The sequence below is a fragment of the Magallana gigas genome, chromosome 2, assembly GCF_963853765.1.
Source record: "Magallana gigas chromosome 2, xbMagGiga1.1, whole genome shotgun sequence".
Lineage (NCBI taxonomy): Eukaryota > Metazoa > Mollusca > Bivalvia > Ostreida > Ostreidae > Magallana > Magallana gigas.
Window position 1 is genome coordinate 48,315,424 of NC_088854.1, and position 26,752 is coordinate 48,342,175.

Genomic DNA, 26,752 nt, shown 5'->3' on the forward strand with positions numbered 1-26,752 from the left:
TGATAGTTTCAACTGCAGATATTCAGCGAAAATTGTTGAAAATATCTCGTTTGATGCGTAAAAATAATGTTATATTGTGGAATAAACATAAATGTCTCGAAGTATAAGCTATATCTGGGCTCGGGTCGAAAACGCAAAGAGGGTTCAGCAGGCCTAGCCCTCTGTCGCGTTTTCTTAACCCGCCTAAATATAGCTTAATTCATACATTTCAAGACTGTAACCATGTATTTTATATTAATGACCCTTAATATGTGATGTTATATATTTATTATTACTTAAATATGTCTGAATGTTTTAATAATACTATATAGATCACCTTTTTCGCCTTTGTCAAATAAAAAAATGGCCATTATCTGACAAATCTGGGAAATTGGGCATACAAAAATCAACGTTGATAAGACCCCTGGAACAAACCAGGAGGTAAAATGTTTTTTTTATTTGACCATTTGATGCCCTTTAACAATAACTTTAATATGTCGAACAGAAAAAGAAATCCCTTGGGCAGAAGTTTTGAAAAAATGTAAAAAACATGCAAAGTTGATACATTTCAAGCAAAATCCCATAGGGTCCTATGTTAAAGATTTACAAACTTTGAAATGACCCCCTAAACAAACAGTGTGGTAAATGTCTTATTTTTTAATCTTAAAATGATAATTATATCGGTAGAAATTCATGTAAAAAGTTTCATAAAAAAATCTAGGGCAGAACAAATTAGACCCGGCCTCGTTAATTTTTTTTTCTCATTCAGAGTATATTGTGTACAACTTGTCTTGAACCAGCAAACCGGAAGTACGTTGTTTTACCTGTAAAAATTAAAAGTTTGCAACTTTGTGAGGTGAGATATAAATGAACTTTTATTGAAGACTTGCCATGGACGAGGAAATCGTTGGTAACGGAAGAGTAAGCGAAACAGATACGAACATTGAAATATACGAGGAGCTAGATATGAAAGTAGAAGCGTTTGATGCATCGTATCTTGAACATGAAAGTGAACAGCAGGTCATGGCGGAAGAAAACAATATGTCCTTTGCAGAACCAGTTGAGCAAAGAAAGCATTTTAACGGTAATAACAGACCAAGAGGACAGCTCACAATGGGACAAAAACGCGAAATGTGCATATATAAAGAAGAAAATCCCAAATGCACCATGCGACATATACAAGAACACTTCCAAGAAAAATGGAATCACCACATAGGACACTCTACTGTACATGACATTTTGAAGTTCAAATCTAAGTACTTAAGTCTCCCAAAATTGAGAGAAAATTGCCGAAGACTAAGGAAAACAAGAAACTTTGATATGGAAGAGAAACTATACAAATGGATTGTGGAGAATAACATGCGTGGATTAGGAATAACCAACACAGCAATCAAAGAGAAAGCACAGTCTTTGGGAGAAGAATTTGCTGTTGATGAGTCTTTCTCTTACTCAAATGGCTGGTTGCATTGCTTCAAAATTCGATATGGTCTAAACAAGAGAAAAATCAGCACAGAAACCAGCCCAGTGGTTATGGGATCACAGGTTGATTTCATGAACCAACTCCTCATGGAACTTAAATTCTATGACTTAAATGAAATTTATTGTGTTGAGGAGGTTAAGCTTATTTATAACTTAAAGCCATATCAACAAACAACCTCTAATGCTACTGTTGTGGTTGGTTTGTGTTCAAATGCAAATGGGTCCAACAAATTAAAACCATTTGTTTTTGCTAAGCCAATGGATGCTAGGTTTATTGGAGAGAGATTTCAGCCTGACAATTATGCATGGTTCCGAGTTGCCCCAGATGGAGATGCCAATTCCTTCTCTGATTGGATCTGTGAATTTGATGATCAGCTAGCTGGCAATAAAAAGAAAGCTCTCCTTTTATTGAAATTCTCGAGACAGCATGAAGAAATAGAGAATGGACTTCGAAGCATCAAGCTCATGTATTTGCCAAAGAACATGAATGAAGTGAGCATGAATAATCCATTTGATGCAGGGCTTCTCGAAGAATTCAAGACAAGATACAGAGGGAACTGCCTTCAGCATTTTCTAGAGCAACAATTGAAAGGAGAAGAGGAAAGTCTTGGGTTACGTGATGCTCTACGATTTATTTATGATTCTTGGACCTCAATTCCCCCACAGACCATTCTAAAGTATTGGCAGCAGTCTAAGCTATTGTCATCTGTTGAAGTACTGAACATTCCAACAAACACAGGAGATAATGCTGGAGATCTGGCCCAACTCTTGATGCGGAAAATCGAGGGAAGGAACAAAATGCCTGTTGAACAGTATCTTAGATTTGAGGAAATGAATCAGAAGATGTTACAGCAGGATGAATCTGGTACAGAAAATAATGGATTGAATGATGGTGCTCCTAGTGATAGTAGCAGTGTTTCATGTTCAGAGGCGAAAGAGGGACTACTGAAGTGTATCAGATTCACAGAACAAACAGAAAATGCTACCCAGAAATTACAAACTATGTGGAATATGATGAAGTGGTTAGATAAGCAGCAATGAGCCAGAACCTTATGCAACTCAATTTTGTACACATACATTCCTGTAAATATGTTACATTCCTGTCAATAAATTCCTGCATAGATGTTAATTCAAGTTTTTGTTGTTCTGTAAACTGCCTTTTCTTTAGCAATTACTTATAGTTATTATTTGATATACTTTAGACCACTTTTATTTTATTTTTTTGGTATTTTTTCATTTGAATACAATTAAAGTTAATTTGAGAGACATGATGTTTTACAAATCAATGGTCCGAAGTTTTACTTTAGTACATAAAAGTTTATAAGCAAGAATTTTATCACGAGTAGTCTTGTTGCAAATTAACATGTAAACTAGGCATCATTGAGATGGTGACTACTGCTATTTCAAAGGGCCCTGCTTTAATTGATTGACATGAAGATGAAAATCATTTTTTGATGACTTTGCTTTGACCTCAACCTCTGACTTAAGTTCAAGATCATTCTTATCATTCATACAACAAGCTCTCTATGGGTTTATTATAAAGCAGATATGGCTAAGGGGAGAAAAAAATTTGGGCCCAGATGTACAAGGATTTTACAAGGTCAACTACATGTATGCTCTTGAATTTTGACAGAGACTTCATTCAAGGTCACTGCTCCCACCTTATCAATAAGAAGTCTTTTGGTGAGAGTATGAAAAGGATTATACATGAACAAGATTAAACCGAGGGGAAAGAAATTATAGTCAGAAAAAATAATTTTTCATATACATGTACATGTAGATCAGCAATGACCTTGTCATGACCTGGAAACTTGATTCAAGGTCACTGCACACCTTTTACCTACAATCACTTTATGTAAAATATGCACCAAATTTAGCCGAGTGGAGAGAAGATATGCTTTGAACTCATGACAGACTGAATGCTTTAGGGGGGTCTGCAAAGCAGGTGTTTAATAAAGTTCTAGTGTACTCATTTACAGTTAATACAGTACAGACTCATAAATATACATTTTTATATGCATGCAAATACCTTTTTTTACATTTTGAGTAATAAAAAATGGCCATTGATTTTAACATGATATTAACATTTTGGATCACCTTAATGGTAATTAATGTAAAACAATTTTGGTGTAGAGAGTGCAACACATTTTCATGAATGACTGCAAATGGCCCCTTCAAGTAAATATCCTAGTTTTAATGTGACCTTGTAGAAATGAGATTTTCCTGTCATTGTGCATATTTATAATGCTTATGATTTCAAACAGTTGAGCACAGCTAGGCTTAAGCAAACATCTCTGACCCTTCCTTACTAATCATGAGTACATGTATACAATTGGGAATCACATTTCAGCATATTCACTTAGTGCAAAAAAGGTGACAAATGAAATATTTATTTGATTTCAACCTCTAAGGCATTCAAAATTTTTTTGCTTGAAAATTGCTGATTTGCTTGTATACTATACAAAAAGTCCTTTATAAATAAGCTATTTAAAAAAAAATCAACAACAATAAATTATTTCATTAAAATATTTTGCTTTATTTATGCAAAATATAATTGTTACATACAAATAATGATCATCCTGAGTATCTAGTACAGAGTGTTACCATGGCAACCTAAACTGAGTAAATCAGACTGGTGTTGTCCACATACAGCCTAAACAAAATACTGTGCATTCAACCCAGGGTACAATAGGTAAAGCCTTACAACCCAAACCAAGACAGACAGAGAAACCCTCCCCAGCCTGGGGCTGTGTTACACGACCGATCGGGGCAGATTTAGCAATAGGGTATAACAAAGCTGATTTTACTTTTGACAAAACGGGGTTACATAGTTTTGAAGAACAAGACACATTACTGAAGATCTCAAAGGTTAGATTTTTAAACAATTCTAAAAAAGTTCATTGTTCAAATGAGATTCAACTTTTCCAAAACACCCACTAAACTGAAAATGAAAGTAATATTGTCTGTGATTTGCTACCATTTGAAATTAATGCCAGTGAACTGGTAGAGAGAAATTTCAGTTAATATAACAAATGTATAATGATATGAATGTATAAAACAAAACCACATATAACAAGAGCTAAAATGAAATAAATATGATCATTTCAACGTACTAGGTTATAGTGTAAATATATAGATAATACATGTATATAGATATATGGTTATATATTAAACATCTAAAACAAATCACAATCACAATTTACCTTCATGTGTATAGATAATCTACACAAACATTGTACATTGAGAACTACAAATTGGGTAAAAATATATCTAAAGGTATTGCTATCATATGTTCATTTCATTGTTCTCCTAAAAAAGATAATTTTGCTAATTTTTATTATTTACATGCTTAAAAATCTAAAAAAAAGATCTTGGAAGAAGTGTATAAGCTAAAATCAATACATTTAGTAGTAAGATTATAAAATGCATCATTCTTTGGTCTAACAGAATCCACAAATTAAAACATTTTTTTTTTTTATCAAAAAGTGTATATGATATCAGTAAGAAAGTTATATCATTTTGATTCAAACCATTTAAGTAACAGATGTACATATAAAAATATGAAGTGTACCCTCATTTCTCTACATATAAATATCACACACCTTTGATTATAATATCTGTTATGGTAAAAATACCAATATTGCAACAATTTGTTCATATAATAACAGTTCAATATTCACTTCACAAGAGAGGGGTCAGTGATAGCGAGTTCATTCACAGATGAAGATAGGGTTTTTAACCAATGGCATCTTGCATAGATAGTAATTGCACAATAAATTATGATCGCACAGTTTTGAATAGAAAGGATGAGTTTACAGACCCCAGTGTGGAGTGACTTGATAAGTCTTTACCCTACAGTGAATGACATCTGTCAGTCAACATCTCATGTTGACCCCTCCCCTTACATGTCAATCATGCATCACTTCCATTGCTGACAGCTGTCAATCCCTAATGCCCATGACAACAGATCCTGTGACTATGCACCAAAAAAACAAAGAGCATTTATCTGCTCAACTGGAATCTTTGTCTCTTCTAGGAACATGTGGAATGATTTGATCACAGCTTGTTCAGCGCTTTTACAACCAAAGCAATCTTCTCTATGTTTATTGTGTCTGAATATTATTTTGTGTAATCATTTCATACTTCTTGCCCAACTCTATCGTCCTTCAGAAATTCTTCAAGGCGCGTTTCTTCACTCTGATTTCCAGACATTTCTTTTGGGATGACAGGAACAGTCATGGAGACATTTGTGAAGAAAGCCATTTTTTCTCTGAAAATTATTTAATTACACTTTAGATAGATAGTATACATGTATGTTTGTTTTTATTTTCCTACTGGTACATAAAACAGATAACGTAGCATTAAATTGTAGTACAATGGAGGAGTATGCATAAAAAATGATGAAACAAATCACATGCAAGACTAATGAATGATTCAAGTCAATTCCTCAAAAAGCAAAAGCTGAGACTGACATACCTAAAGGACTGAGTATTGGAGTGTGGGCTGTTTCTCTTCAGTCTCTGCACATCTCTAGTCACCTTTTTCATCATCTGCTCGGCCCGTCGGTCCTGTTTTGATAGCTGCTTACTGTCTTTGTGGGCCTAAACACAAAACAACCCCTATATTATTCATTTAATAATAATTTAGGTACATGGAGTCTTGGTAGATGATATTTCAATCTATAATACATGCAAAAGTTTATCAATGTAAAATTGTTGACAATGATATTCATGTACAAAGGGGAACTGAAAAAGATACAACTTTTCATGCTACATGTATAGGGTACATTGAAAATATCAAAACCTCGGTATAAGAGTCAAATCTATGGTTAATTTGATTTTACGTCTATACACACAGTACTGGGTAACAAATGCATCAATGTACAAATATAACAGTATGTACTGATATCTCTATAACACTACTGTAGTGATGAGTGTACACAACAGTAACATGTTATATACTAATACATGTACATGTATAATAAATCATACTTTTGGCTACTAATTTCTGTTAGTACATAAAGCTTAACTATATGATTCCAACAAGAATTACATGTTTATATCATATAAATACAATGTATAATCTGTGTGTTTAGTTCTGTCTAATAATCAGTTTGATAGATAAAGGTTTCAGGTGTTATATTTTTAAATAAACGTCTCAAACGGATAAGATATCTTGTATACACATGAACTGAAGAAGAGTTAATTTAAGATGCCACACTGAATGGTACTGGACAGATTGTTAAAAGCTTTCAAGTACTTGAGGATTGCACATTCTAGTGGACATGATTATATTCATGCATAGCATGCTTCTGAACAAGTGAATCCTTACTGATCTAACAGCCTGAAGATCTCGCAGCTTCTGTAAAACCATCATAAACTCTATTTATCATTTTCCATTTAGGCCTACTCCTACTTCCTTCAGTTTAACTCATTTAATTAAAATATCATATACCAATCAAGAGTATACAAGACTTTACCATGCGATCTGCTTCAGTCAGAAGCTTCTGGAACTGTTCATTGTCAGCGAGCCATGAAGGTATCTCCACTTCCCCTAGAAGTATATACCGGTATGTGACGATACATTTCAATATCACAAGTCATATTTCTATACTATTCTTTTTATTCTCTTGAGATGTTAAAAGTGAAAAATATTCATTTTATGAGGTTAATATCTACACTTATGGTTTTCATGTAATCATTTTCATAATTGACAACATGTCCACATTTAACCTCTTTTATGAGTTTAATTTCTAACCTTTAGCTTTTGCATTCTCCAGAAGTAAGTGAAGCTCTCTCAATCTCTTAATCTCATCATGGAGCTGGGTAAATTTTGTTTTGGAGGCCTGTAAGTCAAGCTCCAAATCAATTGATGTTCTTAATGGAAGTTTTTCCCCTCGAATACCATGAACTGTTGACTAAAATAGACAAAAGATTTATTAGAACCTCAGTACAGAACAAACTTTGAAAAATATTTCCCAATTCAAAGACAGAGTTATCTCTCTTATCACAACTGTATACAGAAACTCAATCTTAATGTCACTTAGTGCAAGAGTTTATATAGAACTATCCCTAGCCATCATAGCTAAATGTATATGAAAGAGTTATTCTTTCATTCAGCAATTATAAATTAAAATAAGCATTGACTTGAAAAAAGGTATAAATCTATTCCCTCTTGAACATAACAAAAAGATTTGCCATAGTGTGCAACAAGTTGACTTACTCTTTTCCATCTCATGCTTCTTCGATCCAGTGAATTCCTCTGAAATGGACCTTTCTTAAAGTTTGACATTGCACTATCACTGTCACTTCTGTTCAACTGCCAAAAAAGGAGACCAACAAAAATCAAACATCTGATGCTAATTACTCCACAAAAAATTTCATAGGAATTTTAATGATTTAAGCTGATTCTGTATCTAATCATTGATTCAATAAAAATCAACAAAACAGTACATATATATATCTCTTATTCTAAAATTTTATGTTCATGAATTCATTTGACAAATTTTCATTCCAAAAATATACTCAAAAGAAGAGTAACAACACAACACAATGTGTTTGTCACTTACACATAAACAATTACAATAAATCTGGCACTTGAACAAAACAATATACAAAGTTTGACACTTACCCTACACACATATTGGCTGCCGGGCCTACAGGCGGGGGAAAAGGTTTGGGACCGCCTAATGGTACTGCTCCTGGGTCCCTCCTGAGGCCTCCTTTTGATGGTGGGGCGGTCTGAGTACATGGACACAGTGTTGGTCTCTTTGTCACAAGTAACGGCAGCCATAGCATCCTCCTGGTCCGTGGAACTTCCGCTGTCGCCCTCAATGTACACAGCATTGTGGAGTTCCTCCATCACCTCATTGATCTTCTCATCATAGTCCTTCAGGGGAGAGGCAAAAAAGGTTTCTGATTACTTTCACAATTTTTTTACAGTGTGTAAATCATACTGAAACCATATAAACTTTAGGGAAAATATTGAATGCTTCTGTTAACCTTTGGCGATGTGTAAGTACATGTAGTAAGAACTCCAAAATCAATTCCTAGTTATGTTTTTGGCAATCTTGACCAGAGTTGTTGTTTGCACAAACAATGTTCAGTATAAATGGTTCTTATTCTCAAATAAATTAACAACAATTGATGTGTACACAAACAATGTTTGGTATGAATGGTTCTTATTTTCCATATTTATTAACAACCTGTTCAGTTTGACTATGACTTACAGCTTCGTTCTCTACATCTTCCTCCTCTCCCACATCTCCTTCCCCACCTCCTACCAGTGGCACACTGTGGTACAACCTCTCCATATCATCAGGACCTGTCAATCAAAACATCATGTCAATAAAATTAACATACACAAATAATCATACTGTGACAGCTTTCAATGTTTCAGATTAATGAAGCAATCCATTAAGGAACTTGGAAGCTTTTGCATTTCTTCAAGGTTGAATTTGGGAACCCCCCCCCCCCCATCTTTATAGGCCATTGAATAAAAAATTAATTGAGCTTAAGTGAATTGTGAATGGGAAAACTTATGATTATTTACTGGCAAGCAGATGGAAAATCTGAGTGTGGGAAAGTCTAATTTTCAGGAAAAGCCTGGCAGATGTTACAACAGTAAAACATATTTACCATGATTGCGAGTGAGGGTGGAAGTTTGGGAGGAAATGACAGTGGATTCATCACTGCTCTCTTCCTTCAAGGACATCACCAAGGGGTGCCGGATGTGACTGCAAGTTACACAAATATTTAGTTACACAACTACATGTATATCTAATAACACTCAATGAGTACTGACAAGAAAAGGCCAGATTACAGCACGTCTAAAGAACTGATTGATATACATGTTTATAAAATTTATTAGCACTAGAAAAGCTCCAACCCACACACATGATCTATTGCTGCAAATTATTAACAGAATGAAGACAGACTTTGGCTCAGTGTAATTTGCACTGATTCAACTGAATGTTATTATCTCTCTTCTCTTTTCTCTGACAAAACATAAACATTGACAGTTCTATAACTGGCAGCCTCTGGAGAAGAGGGTGTGGGATTCTCACTGCCAGACGGCAGCACATGCTGTAAACCCTTCCTGCAGACAATGTAACAGCTGTATGCATCATCTACAACTTTTATGACTCTCTTGTATCTAATGGAGGCATCAATGGAATGAAATGTGATTTAAAACTGCTAGACATGCAACATGTGTTTGTTTGAATTTCAAGAAAGATACCAACACTATTAAATTAAAAGAAGTCTGACATGTAAACTTCTGATATTTAAGGTTATCTGGAGAACAAGAGTTTTAAAATAACACGCAAAAATGATTTAAAATCTAAGCACCAATGAATCTGGTTGTATCTACAGTAAAGTGACATCCACTTCATAGTTTACAATTCAGTACCAGTTCAACTGGCCTGTAGTGTAGGGGCTATGTACCTGCTTTCTCTAAGTCCCTCTGTGGGAGTCTGCCTATCTTCTGATTTCTGTAACTTGGCTGAGGACTCCTCTAATAATTTGGTCACATCCTCCTAAAAAGCGATACAAAAAAATCACTCAATAGATGGCTTATCATTATAGAGCAGTTCACATCATAAAATTACTAATACTTTACTTACTGCACTTTATTAATAGTAAACTATTTTACATTTTATGTATCATATAATGCACATGCATGTCAGATGCATACATCGGCCTGATTTATCTAGCGAGTGCCAAGAACTTTTTATATGATAAAAATGGTATGCAAAGACAACAAACTGTCACTAGAATTTCTTTAAATATCTCACAAGGACAAAAAAGAGATCTATTTTGAAATTGATGTTACTGTACCTTCTGAGTTTCAGGTGAGGCAACTGGGGTTTTATCTTTGGTGGTATCAAATTGTTTTTGAGTGGAGTCGTTAGTGTCAGACTGCATGAATTTAAAGCTTAATACATTGTACCACTTCTGGGACACAGACTTCGGATCAAAGTCTGCTAGGCTAACCTGAGCACAGCCCTATAAAAAAATTAAAATAAATCATAATGGAGTCTTCATGAAAATATGCTTGTTCTTTAAAAAATGATTTAATGAATGGTACTTACAAGGCATTCTTGATAAGGTAAACTCCAAATTTGGACTTGCAGTGTCTTGTTAATGAGTAGTTGTTCAGCAATTGACACCCTGAATTCCTCACAGAATTTGGGGTGTTTTAATTCTGTGGTAGCCTTTGTTGTCCATGATGCATTCTTTATATTGGGGAGTAATGCTGCCTTAATGCACCTGTAACACAAAAATATTTCACCCTTTTGAGAACTGAAAGTTAAGTTGCTAAATCTAAATTTAATTTTCCTTCTTTTTCATAATATAATTACCTAAGTTTCAAACTTTAAATCTTTTTAAAACCAACCAGCTAAAATTTCAAGAACAATAATGAAGATTCAATGACTTAATGAAACTAGTAAATGCATAGTGATCACTTTGGAAATTGAAAGTAGGGAGGGAGCTTACACATTGCTGTTCTGAGGGAAGGCTAGTGCTGAGAGATTCCTGGCCTGCTCTATACCAATAATCAGCTGACTGTCAACACTCTTGTATCTGAAAGTAAACAATCACTCAGGATCAGGGAGTCTCCTACCTACATCAGAAACTATCTGAACAAAAAGGTAAATCAAAGCGCCGCCGGCATCAAAGAACCAGAAATGGGAGATATACAGAGTGCAAACAATTGGAGGGCTTACTTGAGCTTGATTTGAATCTGGGCGCTTTCCAGGTTCATTTCAAACATGTCATCAATGGCATCCCTGAAACAATACATACATAATCACCTAACAGACAAGATTAACATCTTATAGCACAGCTATTTTCTTCACAATCAATAAGAAACCACCATTTATTGTTTTTCTTACAAATGTTGAATCAACAGAAATTATTCTCATTCATGGCCATTTAATCTTCATTTGAAATCCAACATATGTTCTGATTTCTTTCAGACTTTGCATTAGACACTGCTTTTCAAGCTTTTTCACTGAAATTGCAATTAAAAACTTCCTACCTTTTGTTGGTGACGTTCATGGAAGCCTCGAACACCCCACTGTCACCAGCCACTGACTCGTCACTGACAGCCGCTGACACACTTCTGGTATTACCACCTGACAAGTTATTGCATACACCGGAGCTACTTTCACTGATTGGACTGAGTGGAGGGTTCGACACATCCATGATGTCTGCGAGCTGTGACCTTTTGGCACTAATAACACTATCGTTCAATGATTGTCCTGGCGAGGGATTAGGATGCACCAAAGATCCTTTGTGGGCCTCTAATCGAGACCCTGCAGAAGGCAGTCCATTCATGGGGTCTAAATTTGATTGATCTGCTATGATATTGGCACCGGCACTGTATGATAATGGTGGTTGTTGGGGGATGTTGTAAGTGGTCACTTTCCTTGGCAAGCCGCCAACATTTGTCATATGTTGATGGTAGGAGGGAGGTGGTCCTACTTCGTACGGGGACACAGGGGGTGAGGAAGCAAGAGAAGACGAGGATGAGATATCAGTATTACTGGCCATGACACTTTGGAGATAGGTATTGGTGGCTGCTGCTGTCACATCAGATGACACCTGCATTTCATGAATGGGGGATATGCTGTGTCCTTGTAACAGTTTTTCGACTCTGCGGTGCAGGTCATGTAAATTTGTGTCAGGAGAATGCTGCTGGCCATAGATATCCAGCATGTTGAGGGAGTTCAGTGAACCACGACTGCATGAAGATAATGAACCTAATGAACCGAGGCTTGATCCTGATGAAACGGAGAGAGTACTGAGTGACAAGCTGAAAGAAACAAAACACACATTTTTTAATTTTTTCCCTCTCCTGCATTCTTTTGCCTTTTTCTTTGATGTTTATAAAGGTGTTGAGTGAGGCCAATATTGATAATGAAAGCTGACAACAGACCTGCGTAACTGCGACTCTAGTAATGAAGTAAGCCTGGTGGTCTCGGCTAGCTCTTGCATAATGGAGGACTTCTCATCATGGAGTTGGAGTCTACAAAGTAATTAAAAAGACTTAACCCACTGCACTCTAATTTCTCCTGTTTTCTTCACTATTTCAACATCATTCTCTTAGTTTACATTCAGTTTAATCAAGTGCACACATTGTTAACATTTTCTCTTTAGGTACAGTTGGATGCTGGAGATAGCATGGGGGTACACCTGCAGTGTACTCTTAGTGTGGGAATTTGGTTATCAACCACAAAATATATACAAACCTATCTGCAATTTGTTTGTTAGATATTTCCACTGCAACATTCAAGTCATACTCTAGCTGACTTATTCTCTGTTGAATGTCCTTCATTTCTCCTGCACTGCGACCTTTGGGATTAATTCCTTTCAGCTCGCGAAGAAGCTGCTCCTTTTCTTGCAACAACATTAACCTAAAAATACCCACATCATCAGCTCAGAATCACACAAAAATATAACACAAAAAAGTTGGGTATCATGTTTATATATATAATATCAATATCCTCATAGTTTGTGCACCATATTGATACATGATGTCTACCGCTGTACCACTTCACTCACCTGTCTTTGTCAGACTCGTTCTGACCAGGTATCATCTGGTCCTCGATATTGGCCAGCTTGTACTTTAGGTTGGAGAGCTTCCTCTTGGCTTCATCATACTGGAGTCTTAGTCTAGTGATCTCTGTGATATACCTGTTGCTGCCAGGTCCAAGCTTAAAACAGAGAATCTTAACATGATAAAGTACATGTAAAATCCACTAAAAAACAAACAGTCTCCTCTCCTTGTATGCACTGGGTATTACATGTATGAAAAATACAAGATAATGCAAAATAATTCCATATTTATCAATTTGCCAAAATATTATACAATCATAATTGTAAGTTTCTCTCTAAAAATATAATTATAAAATTGAACAACAAATAAATTGTTGCCTATTGAGACAGGGGCTGGATGGGATACCTACCTCACCCCTGAGGTCAGTCTGAGAGGCAGTGCTGGACTTGAGTGGAATGGACAGGGTGGACACATCTGGGGAAGACCCACCATGTTTGTTCATCAGGAACTCATCTTTTAATCGGGACAAGGACTGAAATTAATTTCAACAGGGTCAGCGAGAATGTAAACATTGTTTGAAAATCCGTCCAATATTCAGCACTTCATAATACTGCCTGAAAATTTGTGCTTTTTAAAAGTTGCTATGATTATGTAATTTGAAACAAAAGTTTAAATAGGAAATTGAAATGAAAGCAATATTGTATAATTTTGGGTAATATTGTGACACCAAAGGAATTCTGCATTGCATAATGTTGTATTTGTACTCCTGACTAACCTGTGGGAGACAGTGCAAGGGTGTTCACATTAACTACATCTCCAAAGCAATTAGCATCACTGAATGACTCAATACTTAGCTTCTGTTGTTGCCAAAATTACAAGCAAGTTATTCCCATACTTATGCAGCACAAAAATTGCTTGCAGCTATGTTAGATGCTATGATTCATAACCAGAAAATTGCAATTTAAACAAGGCTTATGTGAAAATAATTAATTTTCTTTCTCATGTTTTACTAAGCATATTGAGGAAAATAATTTAAGTGTTCATTGATATTCTAGCTATTTCTCTCTTATTGTGATATTACAGAAATTACTGGCAAGGTATCAAAAGTTATGCAATATTGCTGTTCAGCAAGAAGCATTGTGCATTCCTGTTTTCACATATTGTTCAGTAAAATCTCTTAACTTGAACATCCATTCATATCTTGGTAGTCTTCCACTAAAATAATTTCTAACACTCCTTTTTATCAATTATCAGATATTGAAACAGATATTATTACACCCCTGCCAATCTGTAAGCCTTTCAACATGTATCTCTATCTATGCCTAGCTAATCCAGTGGAAAGTGAGGTAAACCAGAAGGATTTAGAGTATTCCCTACTTTCTCTCAGCAGTGTTTGAACAGGGAGGGGATGGCAGACACAAATAATTTTTCAATTGTTCCACAGGTGTTGATTACAAAGATATTATTACTTCATCATAATCTGCAGCAAAACCTATGAATGAGCAGTGCATGACTCATCCTTTTTGACTGAACCCACTTCCCCTCTGCACTCCTCAGCTTTTCAAACAATTAATGCCAAGGTTAATAGGAATTCAACAATTTCACAGTGGGCTTTCAAATTACCTGACTCCCATCCATGCAAGAGAATTGTCGCTTTTGGAGCATTTATCAACACTGAAAACATTAAGAAGCTCCTAAAATAGTTCTTCTGGAGCTTCTTTCAATGAACCGAAAACTTTATATTGTGGTTCTGAGCATTGTTCAAATGGATTTTTTAATTTAGAATTTGAAAACTAGTGAATGAGGTTGTATTACCTGCAAAAGAGTCTGTCTCTCGTGTTCTCCATTGGACAGAGAGTTCTGCAGCTGTCGGATCTCGGAAATAATAGCATGGGCCTGGTCCACATTATAGAACCCTCCCCCACCCGACAGTTTCTTGTCAACTCTGTAAAAAACATCATATTTTCTGTACTTGGAAATTGCAAAACAATGTGATATACATGCACTTTACTACACATAAACGATCTTAAAAAATTCCATATACCAAGGTCATTGATATTTTTTTGAAGTCAGTGAGGATGGAGAAGTAGCTACACTACAGAATGATATTTGATACTTTGACAAGTCAGGGTTGAGGGATTTGGAATTTGGTGGTGTGTTTTATGTTTTTTTTCTGCAGAGAGTGGATTATCCTCGTTGGTTGTTATTTCTATTTTCCCCCCAATGCTGTCTAATCCGTAAGGGTCATCCCTCCTTAGTGCTAATGCCTGCTTCTCCGCACAAACAACATTCCACAAATTCTCGCCCATCTCCAATTTTACTTATGATGGAGATTTTTTTTCTTGGACAAACAGGAGCCTCATTAGTAATGATAAAGACCCATTGTACAGGACACTATTTAGTGACCTTATCAGATTTCCCCCAACATTTTTGGGGGATCTTCTACAGTTATTCTTTTTGTTAGCGGTTAATTTGACAAGAGGTGGAGGATATTTCACAATCTCAAACAAGATAATACATCCCTTTCCTGTGCTAACTTCTTTTGATGGTTTACCTAGGCTGGATAGTTGATTAGAGTAAACATTCAGGAACAACAAATAATAGAATGATCTGATAAATTTACATTTGCTAAGAAAATATATATGGTCTGATTATTTGAAGTCTTAGGCTGGAGTTCATTGTCTTACTTGAAATTTTAAAATTAGCATTATAACACATATCAACACCCTCTCCCCCCCCCCCCCCCCAAAAAAAAAAACCAAACAAACAAAAAAACCCAGTATCTTGAATTTCAATAAAAAAAAATAAATAAAAGCAAATGCTTTAAAATGTAATGAACCCTACCATTTTATTACAAAGTAAATGTTCAACTGAACAAAACCTTTCATGATGATAATAGATTGGGTGTAAGTGCTGAGAACTTGAAAATGTAATGGACTCGAGCCATATGTTGCAAATTTAATTTCCTCCAAACTGCAAAAGACTTAAAGAAGAAACTTGCAAAAAGGCTGTCTATAAATTTGGGATTGCGTAATAAATTGGTGTGTCTTACTGCGTGAGGGTTTCCACTCCTTGTTCCTTGTATACCATCTCAGCCTGGATCTGTTCTAACTCGCGCTTCAGCCTCGCTACTCTGTTCCTGGCCAAATTGACATCGGACTTCAGCAAGTCAGGGTCATACTTTGTGCTACCAACGCTGGAGTTGGAGTTCACTGAAAAGGGGACAAAAGACCGTAAGGTGGTTTACATCTTACAAAGAGAGATATCAGAAAAACAGGGTAGTTGGGTAGATGTTTATGCTGACACTTACAACTTGTCCTTGATGACTTCCATCCACTTAGAGTGTCATTCAAATGTTCATATTCATCCTTTGCCAGCTGCAGTCTCTGTTCTTTGACTGAAAATATTTCTCTCTTGGCCTGAAAGATTGAGTTGTATATACATGTATCTTAAATTCTAAATTACCTGTTTAAGAAATCCCGAAATTAACTTCATACAAAAAAAAAATTGTTGAATTCAAAAGTTTCACTTACATGCATATAAAACAATTTTATTTATTTTGCTAATAGGAATAAATCAGAAAGAAAAATAAAGGGATCAGTTTTTATTGACATCACTTTTACAAGCCGGCCGGGCCACCAAAGAAGACAGAGGTGTGTGAACATTAAAACAGGGTCAATTTACAGCCTGTACTGTACTTAATGATGTGCAAGTTGTGCTGAACACCAAAGAGATAATTCATGAAAAAGGAAACCTATTCAATCAATTTAACCTGTAAAGGTGTATGTCACGAAATCATTAATGTTACACTAAAATGACAACAATCTATTATATAACTCATCCATTTTCTAGATCCTGCTATGCATAAATTGTTGCAAACAATTCGTGTTTGTATTTTGACAGGTGTGTACAGGTGAGAGTGTTACCTGGAGGTCGTCCTGCGCTGTGACCAGGTATTCCTTCAGCATCATCTCCTGTTGCTCCCGCCATTGTTGTCTGGGGTCTTCTAGCTGATTTGATTCTATTGTTGAATAAAACAAACATTTATTACACCTGAGCCTCAAACTCCTCTCTTTAAGTATACTGCCCCCAAACATTAGATGTAGATGCTACTAGTGAATCTATGAAAAAGTCTAGGATCTTGTTAAACATATAGAATGTTTTCTTTAAAAGTGATGTCTCTTAAAGCACATAATAGATATGATGGAATGATTTGTTATTTTTGTTTTTGTTTTTACCCAAATCCCACTAATCAAGTTCAGGATACAAATAAATTTAAATGTCATGTGCCAATGAATACATCTTGTACAAGAATAAAATGTTTCTGGGTCAGCTTTGCAGCATAAAAATCCATATTCACAACATGTCACCATGAATTCTAATTTGCAGTACTAATTACCATAACATGTGATGAAAATAACATTTAATTATTCATTGTGCTACTCAGGCATTTTTAGCACAAATATCAAATAAAATGTTTTGAATTCTAAATAAGGAAACATTTTAGAACCCTTACCAGTACACCTTTAAGTGGCAAAATAGCAAACTTACACAAATCCATATCACAATAGGTCATTCACACAAGAAATTATCAAATTATGTAATAGTGTAAGTCCTTTATTCTGTAAGACAATCGTCTCATGGGTTTACGTATTAATAACATAACATAGGAACTTTATAAGTTCATCATAGACTGACAAAAGATAGTTCATTAATTAATATTATTAAGTTTATTAATTATAGTATGTACATATTTGTTTCACATTGACATAATAACTTACATATTATGCAGTTTTTAAATACTGAGATCTATAATTATTGATAAATCCAAAGCTTAAAGTGCCTTAGTTTGAAAAAGTATTGATGTCAAAGTCATGCCAGTGATGTACGATATATTGATGGGAATACAGAGGTTTCTGTAAAAAAAAATAATGTCTTCAATGGTTGAGTGGTTCGTTTGTATGGAAGACGGATATCATGGTCTGAGGGTTCCAGTCTCCAGTTGAAAGATCATTTATATAAGTACCCCCCCCCCCAAAAAAAAATAATTAAAAACTAGCTCCTTAGTTTGGAAGCTTTAAAATGTTCACATGCTGAACAAGAAATAACAATATCAGCACCATAGATAATTACCACACATATGAAGTAAAGAGACTGTGGTTTTTCCCTCTCTCATACAAATGTCTTTTAAGGGAGACAAAAAATGTGGTTTAGACAGATATTTGGTATGAAACTCAAGTACAAAATTCCACGCAATCCAGCAATGATATTGGCAATTAACCCATGGTAGTAATATACTTCTTTAGCAAACATTTTTAATAGACATCTAGTTTTGGAGTGACACATTATCATCTAATAACCATCTACTATGACATGGTATTACACAATTTCTGAGGTACATAGACTTTATATTAGGACATAAAGGTTACATATACCATGTAAAAGATGCTGGGCTTTGCCAAACCCTCAAAAAACAAAAAAATCGGCAGAACTGAAGACAAGATATTCAACTAATGACAAGAATTCGGAATAAAAAGATAAGTGATTGGTGTTTATAGATTTGTAGCTGCTCAATCTGATTAAAAACATCCAGGGAGATTTCTTCCCAAGTGTAAGTGAGTGCAGCAGCCGGCAAGAAAAAAACGGTAATCACTCTAGATCCTCATGACTTCCCATGTCATCACAACCACATAACACCAGCGGTAGCAGCGGTTCACCCAGAAGGCAGCAGTCTTGTCATTGACTCGAGCCAGACCCTCTATCATAAACAACAATTCCAAATATTCTCCCTCCATTAATATCATCATAACACAGCAGTACACCAGATCTCTCTAAACTTTCAAGTCTGGCCTTGATCGATCAGAAAAATGTATAACTTCATGCATAATGCAGACTTCTGAAATTTCATACATGTAGAGGTGGCATTGAGTGTAAATCTATCTCTGTGGTATGAATTGTGAATTCTCTAAGTTTTAAGTGAGGCCTCTATGATTAGAGCTTGCATATTTTCTAATGGTCTCCACAGGAACTCAGTGTAAATGAAGTGAAGGATATCTATTTAATTGATGCTGCCATATGGTCTTTGTCAAATTTACACTTAGAAGGAATGAACAGAACAGGACATCAGAATTTTTGCAGTCTTCCAATCAATGTTCTTGAACAAATTGTTAAAGTTTTAGATTTATAGTCTAAAGTGTACACTCAGAATGATTACAGCAATTCCACAACTTCAACTATTCTGTCTCTGCTGCTCATGCAACTTTCCTTTACAAAGATGGACCAACATCTATATAAATGCAAATGATGTAACTAGTCGAAACTTTTCATATTCAATTATACTTTTTTTCATCAAAACAAAATGCATAATCTGATCATTCATATTTTTTGTTGCATAAAGAATGCTCAGCTTTTTATTTTACTGTATGTTAACCTAAAGAGCTTATTTTCAAAAACATAACTTTTCAGATGACACAATATTACTCATATGAAGAACAACTCCAGATTTATTCATAAGACATCAAACTAGTATAATGAGTAGTTGTATCTTATGTGTTGATCATTAGTACAGTATGATATGTAGGAACAATAACATGTCTCAAGGCATCATTATTACAAAACACATGGCAATAGATTACTACTTAATCTCAGTATCACTGTAAATTGCGAAATGAAATGCAGGGCAATTATGAGTTGAGGATAAGGGCAGGAAACTATGGGTCACAAGCATGATGCTGTATGGATATTTGGTTTTGATTAGTAATCCAATAAGTCATTGGTACCGCTAAACAATTCATATAATATCATAGAAAAATATCTCTCATAATATCTGCAATACAATGACTAAGGGTGGCAATACTCTGCTATTTTTAACATTTTACAAACATTCAGCATTTCTAACAAACAAAATACAGTCAAACTTTGTTATCTCGAACTAGATGGAACTTTTTAAAACTTTGATATATCCCAGTATTCGAATTATTGAGGGTAAAAGAGTTTTTTAAAATGTGGTTGGGACTTACAAATCACTTCGACATATCCATTGTATTCGAGATATCAGTGTTCAAGATATTGAAGTTCAACTGTATTATGCATGTTCACCTACATCATATTGAAGGTAAGACTAAATCTAAACCCTGCTGCAATAGGTCCACTACGAAGACCCAGAGTACTTATTACTTGACCTTTAGAATCTGTCTGATGTACTTACGTTGGTTGTGGTTGATGAAGTAGACTCCAATCTGTTGGTCCATACACTCCTCCCATCCATAGGGAAGTTCATCTCCCACACAATCAGCAAAGGACTGGGGCTTGGTGTATCTACAGAGAGTCCAAAGAATTAGTTATAAACTGACAGTTATAATGTCACATTGGGAAGTCATGCAAGCACAATGTCATTGCTTTTCTGTAAAAAAATAAGAAGTCTCAACTAATGGATATTTCAAAATTCTAGAATAAACATGAAAATGAAACAAAACAACCATGATAGACTCTACTTACTGCCCCCCCCCCCAAAAAAAAAACATCTTATGAATTTCTATCATTTCTCACATATCTCAAGTTTTTTTTGTAGTTTTTTTTTTGGAGGGGGGGGGGGGGGGGGGGGGTAAAAATTTGGAAATGAAAAAAACTCCAATGAGAATTTTTTTTTCTTTCATATCATTATGTTTATTAATACACCAAAATCTAAATGACACCAAAATGCATTTAAATTTCTCAAAATCATTTAAACAAGGGGGTATAAAAAAAATTGATGAACTAGAACTCAACAAAATAAATAACAATTTTTTTTAACATATATAAAATATATAAATAAGCAGGTAAATTACAAGAGTATCTTATATTAGCATTAATTAATATATTCCCTAAATTAATTAATGAAAAATTTCTAAGAAATACGTGAGATCTTTCATGTGCTTTACATGCCTTGAACTAAAGCTGCCCACTCAATATACTAAATATAGTCAAGAATAATTCAAGAAGTTTTAAATTTTGACATTTCTCTTATTTTACTTCATGGCCTACGGGCAATTTTATACTGGTGTGCAAATGCAAACAAACAGTCTATTTTGACTCAGCTCTTCTGTTTGTTCGTGTAAACTTTCTTTATTCTCTGTAATCAATCTTTGACATATTTGGAATTCCTTGTAGTTAGCACATTGATCCTGCCAATAATTTGTGATAAAGGAATGCTGAATTGGGTTATAATGCCATAAACAATAACTCTGTAACCAGTTATTGTACATTGAACAAGAAGCCATCCATTCCTCGGGTTCTATTTAAATATTGACAATTTACTGCAAATTAAAACCTTGCCTCTCACTGTAAGCAAATTTGTATGTGTAGTTGACACTTGTGTGAATACATATTTTGATGCAAGGTTTGAGGTTATTCTATTGTAGTGTTTTCTTTCAAAGGAAATGTTTGGAATTAGAGATGTTTATTCAATTACTGAATAATCATTTTCAGATAACTTATCTGTTAGAATTTAGACCATCCCTAATAAATTTCTGGCATTCTTGATTTGAAAATGTACTACACTGTGATAACAATAAATGAACATTTTTGTGGTAAAATAGTATCAACAAGAACAAATCAAATAAATTTATCAGAATTAGATTATTTATCTATTAGTCGTGTTATCTTGCATGGCTTGAATTTAATAAAATATCCAATAGCGCTTCAACTTTGTCAGATATACAGCTGACATCTTTTGTTACACCTTAAAACAACTACAAAAGGAAAACTCAAGGGGAACAAATTCAGTTTAATGACCTTATGTTTAAAAAAAAGTTCTTTTAAGTGAAAATAAGAATACTGATGTTTTTATGTGTGACTTAAAACAAGGGAAATGTTTCATTTACATGTATCAAAAGAAAACATTTCCCAGACTGATCAACGGGTAATTAAATCAAATCTCCCTACTCATCTCTTCAAATTCCACTTGTTAAAAAACCACTCGAGCCGAACTTCATAAACAATCCAAAGAAAATCTTAGGCACTGTTCTAAATCCCCGTTTTCTTTGTTACTTATATTTAATACTCTGATGTGCTTCTGGCCTGGTTCGGCTTAGAAAACGAAATGAATTCAGGCACACATCATGCATGTCAGAGAAACACGAGACATTATTTTGAATTTCAGCGCATTCATAGGTACAATTAATATCTCTCTCATTTATAAATTCATTACACTTGCATGAGGCTCTTACTGTAGATGGGTCTTCAATCTAATTAACATTCTTTGGACAATAGGAATACATAACAAAATTCCTATCTGCACACTAAAGGGACTGGGGATATTTCTACATACAATTCACAGAATATAATTGGTACTTTTCTTTAACATTTGATCTACAGGTATTTTTGTACATGTGGAAATATGGAGCCATAGTTTAGAAAAATTCAAACCCCAGCAATCTTACACTTCATGTAAGAAAACAAATGATTTCAGGGATGAATCAAAAATTGTTTTCCTGGTTATTTCAAATACAAAAGTAGTGCAGTTCTGGACAGAATTTATGTATACATGTTCTCTAAATATACGTTGAAATAAGAACTATTCATTTAATGTTTTTAGTGCAGTATAACTTCAAGTTCCATGTTTTGAATCCATTATGAAATATTTTCTGGAACTAAATGCAAGGAGAATCTTTTACTGAAATGTTATAGAACATAAATCTAAATGTTACCGAAAGAAAATATGTCAAAAATTCACACAACACCGGCTTTGTAGCCATAGGCTACAAAAACAAGGTAAACAGCTGAGAAATATTAGGAAAGTGTAGAATAGTGCCATTACATATCAAGATCTATGTAGCCTAGCTGATTTTTTAATTTTAAAAGTCTTTTCATTTAAACTAGGGAGAAAACCCAGTTCTTCATTTTAATCCCTTAGTCTGAGTCTTCTAAGCAATTTGTAGAGTCAAGAAAACCATAACTTCAGTTAATATTCTACGTCCCTAAATGTCATGACTTGACTTTATATGTACAACTGTTTTATTTCATCTCAAATTCCAAATTACCACTTTTTAAAAATCAATTAGGCTAGATGACAAATTCCATGGCATGTATTTGTGAAATGCCTCACCTTCACTCACCTGTTCATTGTAAAAAATTTAAGAAAAATATTGGCAACATGTAGTCAACTCAATGATTCAATGTTAAGTACATGCAATGATGAACAAAGCTAAGAAAGATCAAAACCTATTTGTCTTATTCTAAGAGAAACAAGTGACTACTTTCAAAGATTACTAATAAAATTAAACAACTGGACAAGTTTTATCTTAGCTTAATGTGAAATATATAATGATTTTTGCAGTGAACGTATGGCACATGTCTACATGTGTATATGTTTAATACGGAATTTGTTTATATGCTTCCTCTATACTTTGTATTAAGATTGAGAATCAGTTATAATTCTCATGAAAAAAAATATGTTAGAACCAAACGGTAAATTGAACCAAACACAAGGTATACCAATACATTCTGTCAGTGGCCTTACAGACTTCAAAATTAATAACAGGGAATCCTTACAAATTACAAACGTCCATTTGACCAGTGTCAGACAGCATGCCACTGCTGTCAACATGTCACATACAAGTTGCTGATGGTAATAAAAATGTTTTAAGTCCGATATTCCATGGAGAAAAAAAATATCATGGTACAGCATGGTTTATGCGCCCAAGCCAAGACAATAAAATTGATGAACATACATGAGAAATATGCCGTTTTACGTTGCTATCGCTGTTGATAGATTATTATTGTTTTGTACAGTGTCCTGCTCACGAAGTTTTCCATCAAAACAATGCAATTTAAAGTATGCGGTTCACGAGTTACTTCCCTTATCGGATAGGTTTGTCAATGCATACACTGCATATTTGTAATCAAAGGTGCATACAAGTAAATTTACAATGAATATAAAAGGAAGAACAGCCCAAATCTGTGGTGAAATACGTAATAGTTACATGACAAAATGGAAAACAGCAACATACAAGGTGCTTGCTTAACGATACAAGAGAAAACGCCAAGAATATCTCACCTGTCCCGCGGGTCGACCCAAGTTGTTTGACGGGTATTGTGGTCTATGAAGAACCTTTTCCCATCATAATCTAAACATTCCTCCCAGCCTTCGGGAAGGGGTATTTCCCCCTTTCCTCTCTTTGGCATATCAACCCAGTGTTTTGCTTTGCACAATCCATAGACTTGCACGTCTAAATCCTAAGCGAACCACCATTTTCTTTTGGCAATTAGCATATGTGACGTCAGACATTTGTCATGTTTCAACCAATCAGGATCGCATTGGATTCCCGCAAAATGAATAGGGACTAGCCTAGTGTATATATATTGATTGAAACATTATATTTTCGGAAAAATAATTGTTTGACAATTATAATTGTTTCGAAATATGGCATGCAGTTGTTACAGTTACTTTTAAACCAACACAGATGAATTCATAAACCAGAAAATGTATTTTTATGTGTTTACTTTTGTATTCGCTTCAGCTGAGCATCGCTGGAGGAATTTATATTGTACCTGTACATGATTTCTGTTTTTGTACGCATTTACCAGTCTTCAAATCAACTAGCTTGAAGAAAATTTGGGTTTTTTTTATACAGTACCATTTTCTGCGTCACATTAATCAATGTTCTACTTAGCCTACACTTATTTGAGCACTTACTTACGCACAGTTTATATTACTATAATAATTATCTATATTTGTTCAGTAAAGTTTCTCTCTTAATGAAATTGAAAGATGTTACTAAATAATTTATTCCCTATATCTCAACACAGCGTCAGGGTTGGGTGGGTGGCGCTTAAACGAGTACCGTTGGCATTATTTCAGCTCAAGCTAATTTAGCCCCCCCCCCCCCCCCCCCCCCCATATTTGCTTTCCGACGCAAGGTCGATGTTTGAGGTCTTGATAGTGTCCTTACTGCATGTAGGAAAATCAAATATATATTGTATGTATCAGTTCTCTGCCAAGTCGATATTTCGCTTCAATTTATATCTTAGCGTCAAGAAAACGCCGTCTTCCACGAAAAAAATAAAGAAATTCCCTCGAAAAAAAAAAAAATTTTAAAAAACCCCATAATATTGTCAATAACCCAGAATAACATTTCATAATTTGTATGGGTACCAAATGTTGAAAACAACAAAAATAAGTATCTGAAAAAAAGGGAGTCTGATTGCAAAATAAGGACGTCGTGATAAATCGAAAAAAGCGGGTGCAAATGAGCAAAGAACTATATATGATAAGAGTTAAATTTGGCCCCATAATTCGCCATTTTTTAAGTGTTTCGGGTACAATAAAATGTTAACTAATTTTTTAGAAGAGTTGATATAAAATATATTTTTCATCTATTTATTTGATTTATTTGCACTCACTGGCAGTATATGACGTCAGAAGTGACGCCATTTCTATAATTCAATCAAAATCAGCCAAAAATTTACATTTTTCTTATCTAATTACGAATGGGAAATATAGAGCGCATGCTTGAACAAGGAAAACTTTTTCGTCACTTATTAGTCTTGGCTAGATACATCTCTGATTTAAATATTTTATTTGTTCAAGAATGCGCTCTATGTTTTCGGAAGGAAAAACTGCTTGAAAACAAGCTGTTTTACACTAAAAATACAAAAATGGCGGGAAAAGGTTGTCTTTACAATGTCATATTTCTAAATTGTGGGCACTTGAACCAAAATGAATATTATGTAAACACATCACATACATATCTGTACTAAGAAAACAAAGAATGATAGTAAAATGATGATGTTCATTTTAGGGGGCCATTTTAGGCCCTTATCATATATAGTCCTTTAGTAATAGATATACGATACATTTTTAACTGTTTTGTTGTGTTGTGTAAATTATACCATGGTTTGGCTCACGGAGTTACCCGGAGGTCGTGGTATAATTTACACAACACCACAAAACAGTTAAACTTTGCATGTATGGAATATATCTGTTTTTATCCACAAGTGCCTTTAACACGTGGGCAATGGAAGCATCATAGGTTAATATCAAAATAAAGCCATGGCATATATGCAAGCAGTAGGAAATAATGTATATTCATTTGATTCATACATGCAATTATGAATGAAAAATTAGTGTGCATCTCAAGAAAATTAGATTAACCAATCAAAGGCTTCTAAAAATATAGCAACGATATGGGAGATATAATGACGGAACAGACCGCGATTACCCCCCCCCCCCCCCCTTTTAATGTCCAGTCCAATGACCCACTTATTGAGCTAACGGTCTGACCTTTACATTCCTCAACCTTAAAATGATCTTCGCATTCGCAGATTCCCCTGGCAGGAGTTAACCTGTCAATTTCAGGGGTTGGTCCCGATCGCACCAAATGTAACAATTAACTGTAACAGGATGGGAGAAATAATGATGGACCTAGCCGATATTCGAACCCCTCAATCTTTATAGTCAGTTGCCCTATACCAACTGAGTTACCTGAATTGATTAGTATTTGTACCGGTATGACTGTCACAATACTAAATACAATATAGATCTACAGTACACCGCATCTCCTTAATTGAGCCACGGTCCCGAGTCCAGGGGCATAGCTTGACTGAAAATTCTAGTGGGGCAAATCCATTGCGGACCGGGGTCAGGAGGCCCCAAGCAGGTCCATGCAGTGCGGAGCTCTCAGTGGTGGGGGATTATTTAGGGGGGGGGGGTGTCATAGCACCCCCGACAGAAAATGAATTTAGGAGTTTTAGA

The 26,752-nt window shown here is 34.8% G+C and overlaps 2 protein-coding genes across 3 annotated transcripts; one reads left to right on the plus strand and one right to left on the minus strand.

Moving 5' to 3' along the window:
• The first annotated feature begins 870 nt into the window (after nucleotides 1–870).
• Nucleotides 871–2,499, plus strand: LOC105328291 (tigger transposable element-derived protein 4). The gene has a single exon (XM_011429083.3). It carries the CDS (start codon nucleotides 871–873, stop codon nucleotides 2,497–2,499), a length of 1,629 nt encoding a protein of 542 aa, XP_011427385.3.
• Nucleotides 2,500–3,970: 1,471 nt separating this feature from the next.
• LOC105328283 (protein WWC2) lies at nucleotides 3,971–24,273 on the minus strand. Of its 2 annotated transcripts, XM_011429075.4 has the most exons (25): nucleotides 24,056–24,273; nucleotides 20,228–20,337; nucleotides 16,947–17,041; nucleotides 16,331–16,439; nucleotides 16,073–16,232; nucleotides 14,836–14,965; nucleotides 13,430–13,552; nucleotides 13,026–13,177; nucleotides 12,713–12,877; nucleotides 12,400–12,489; nucleotides 11,500–12,276; nucleotides 11,186–11,248; nucleotides 10,956–11,042; nucleotides 10,550–10,727; nucleotides 10,296–10,463; nucleotides 9,903–9,994; nucleotides 9,096–9,193; nucleotides 8,687–8,781; nucleotides 8,089–8,346; nucleotides 7,681–7,776; nucleotides 7,216–7,375; nucleotides 6,938–7,011; nucleotides 6,790–6,819; nucleotides 5,935–6,059; nucleotides 3,971–5,728 (listed from the first exon to the last, which is right to left on the minus strand). In XM_011429075.4, exons 1-25 carry the CDS (start codon nucleotides 24,181–24,183, stop codon nucleotides 5,596–5,598), a joined length of 3,696 nt encoding a protein of 1,231 aa, XP_011427377.3. In that variant the 5' UTR covers nucleotides 24,184–24,273; the 3' UTR covers nucleotides 3,971–5,595. The 2 variants fall into 2 exon arrangements, with proteins under 2 accessions (XP_011427377.3, XP_011427378.3); XM_011429076.4 differs by lacking the exon at nucleotides 6,790–6,819.
• Between the last annotated feature and the right edge of the window lie 2,479 nt (nucleotides 24,274–26,752).

What these genes read in the sequence shown, in the direction of transcription:
- LOC105328291 (XM_011429083.3), top strand. Translation starts at nt 871, where the DNA reads ATGGACGAGGAAATCGTTGGTAACGGAAGAGTAAGCGAAACAGATACG.
- LOC105328283 (XM_011429075.4), bottom strand. Translation starts at nt 24,183, where the DNA reads ATGCCAAAGAGAGGAAAGGGGGAAATACCCCTTCCCGAAGGCTGGGAG. An exon ending in TGGGTCGACCCGCGGGACAG is followed by an intron (nt 20,338 to 24,055) that starts GTGAGATATTCT and finishes GACTCTCTGTAG; the next exon opens with ATACACCAAGCCCCAGTCCT. An exon ending in CCTCACCTGAAACTCAGAAG is followed by an intron (nt 9,995 to 10,295) that starts GTACAGTAACAT and finishes ATCGCTTTTTAG; the next exon opens with GAGGATGTGACCAAATTATT.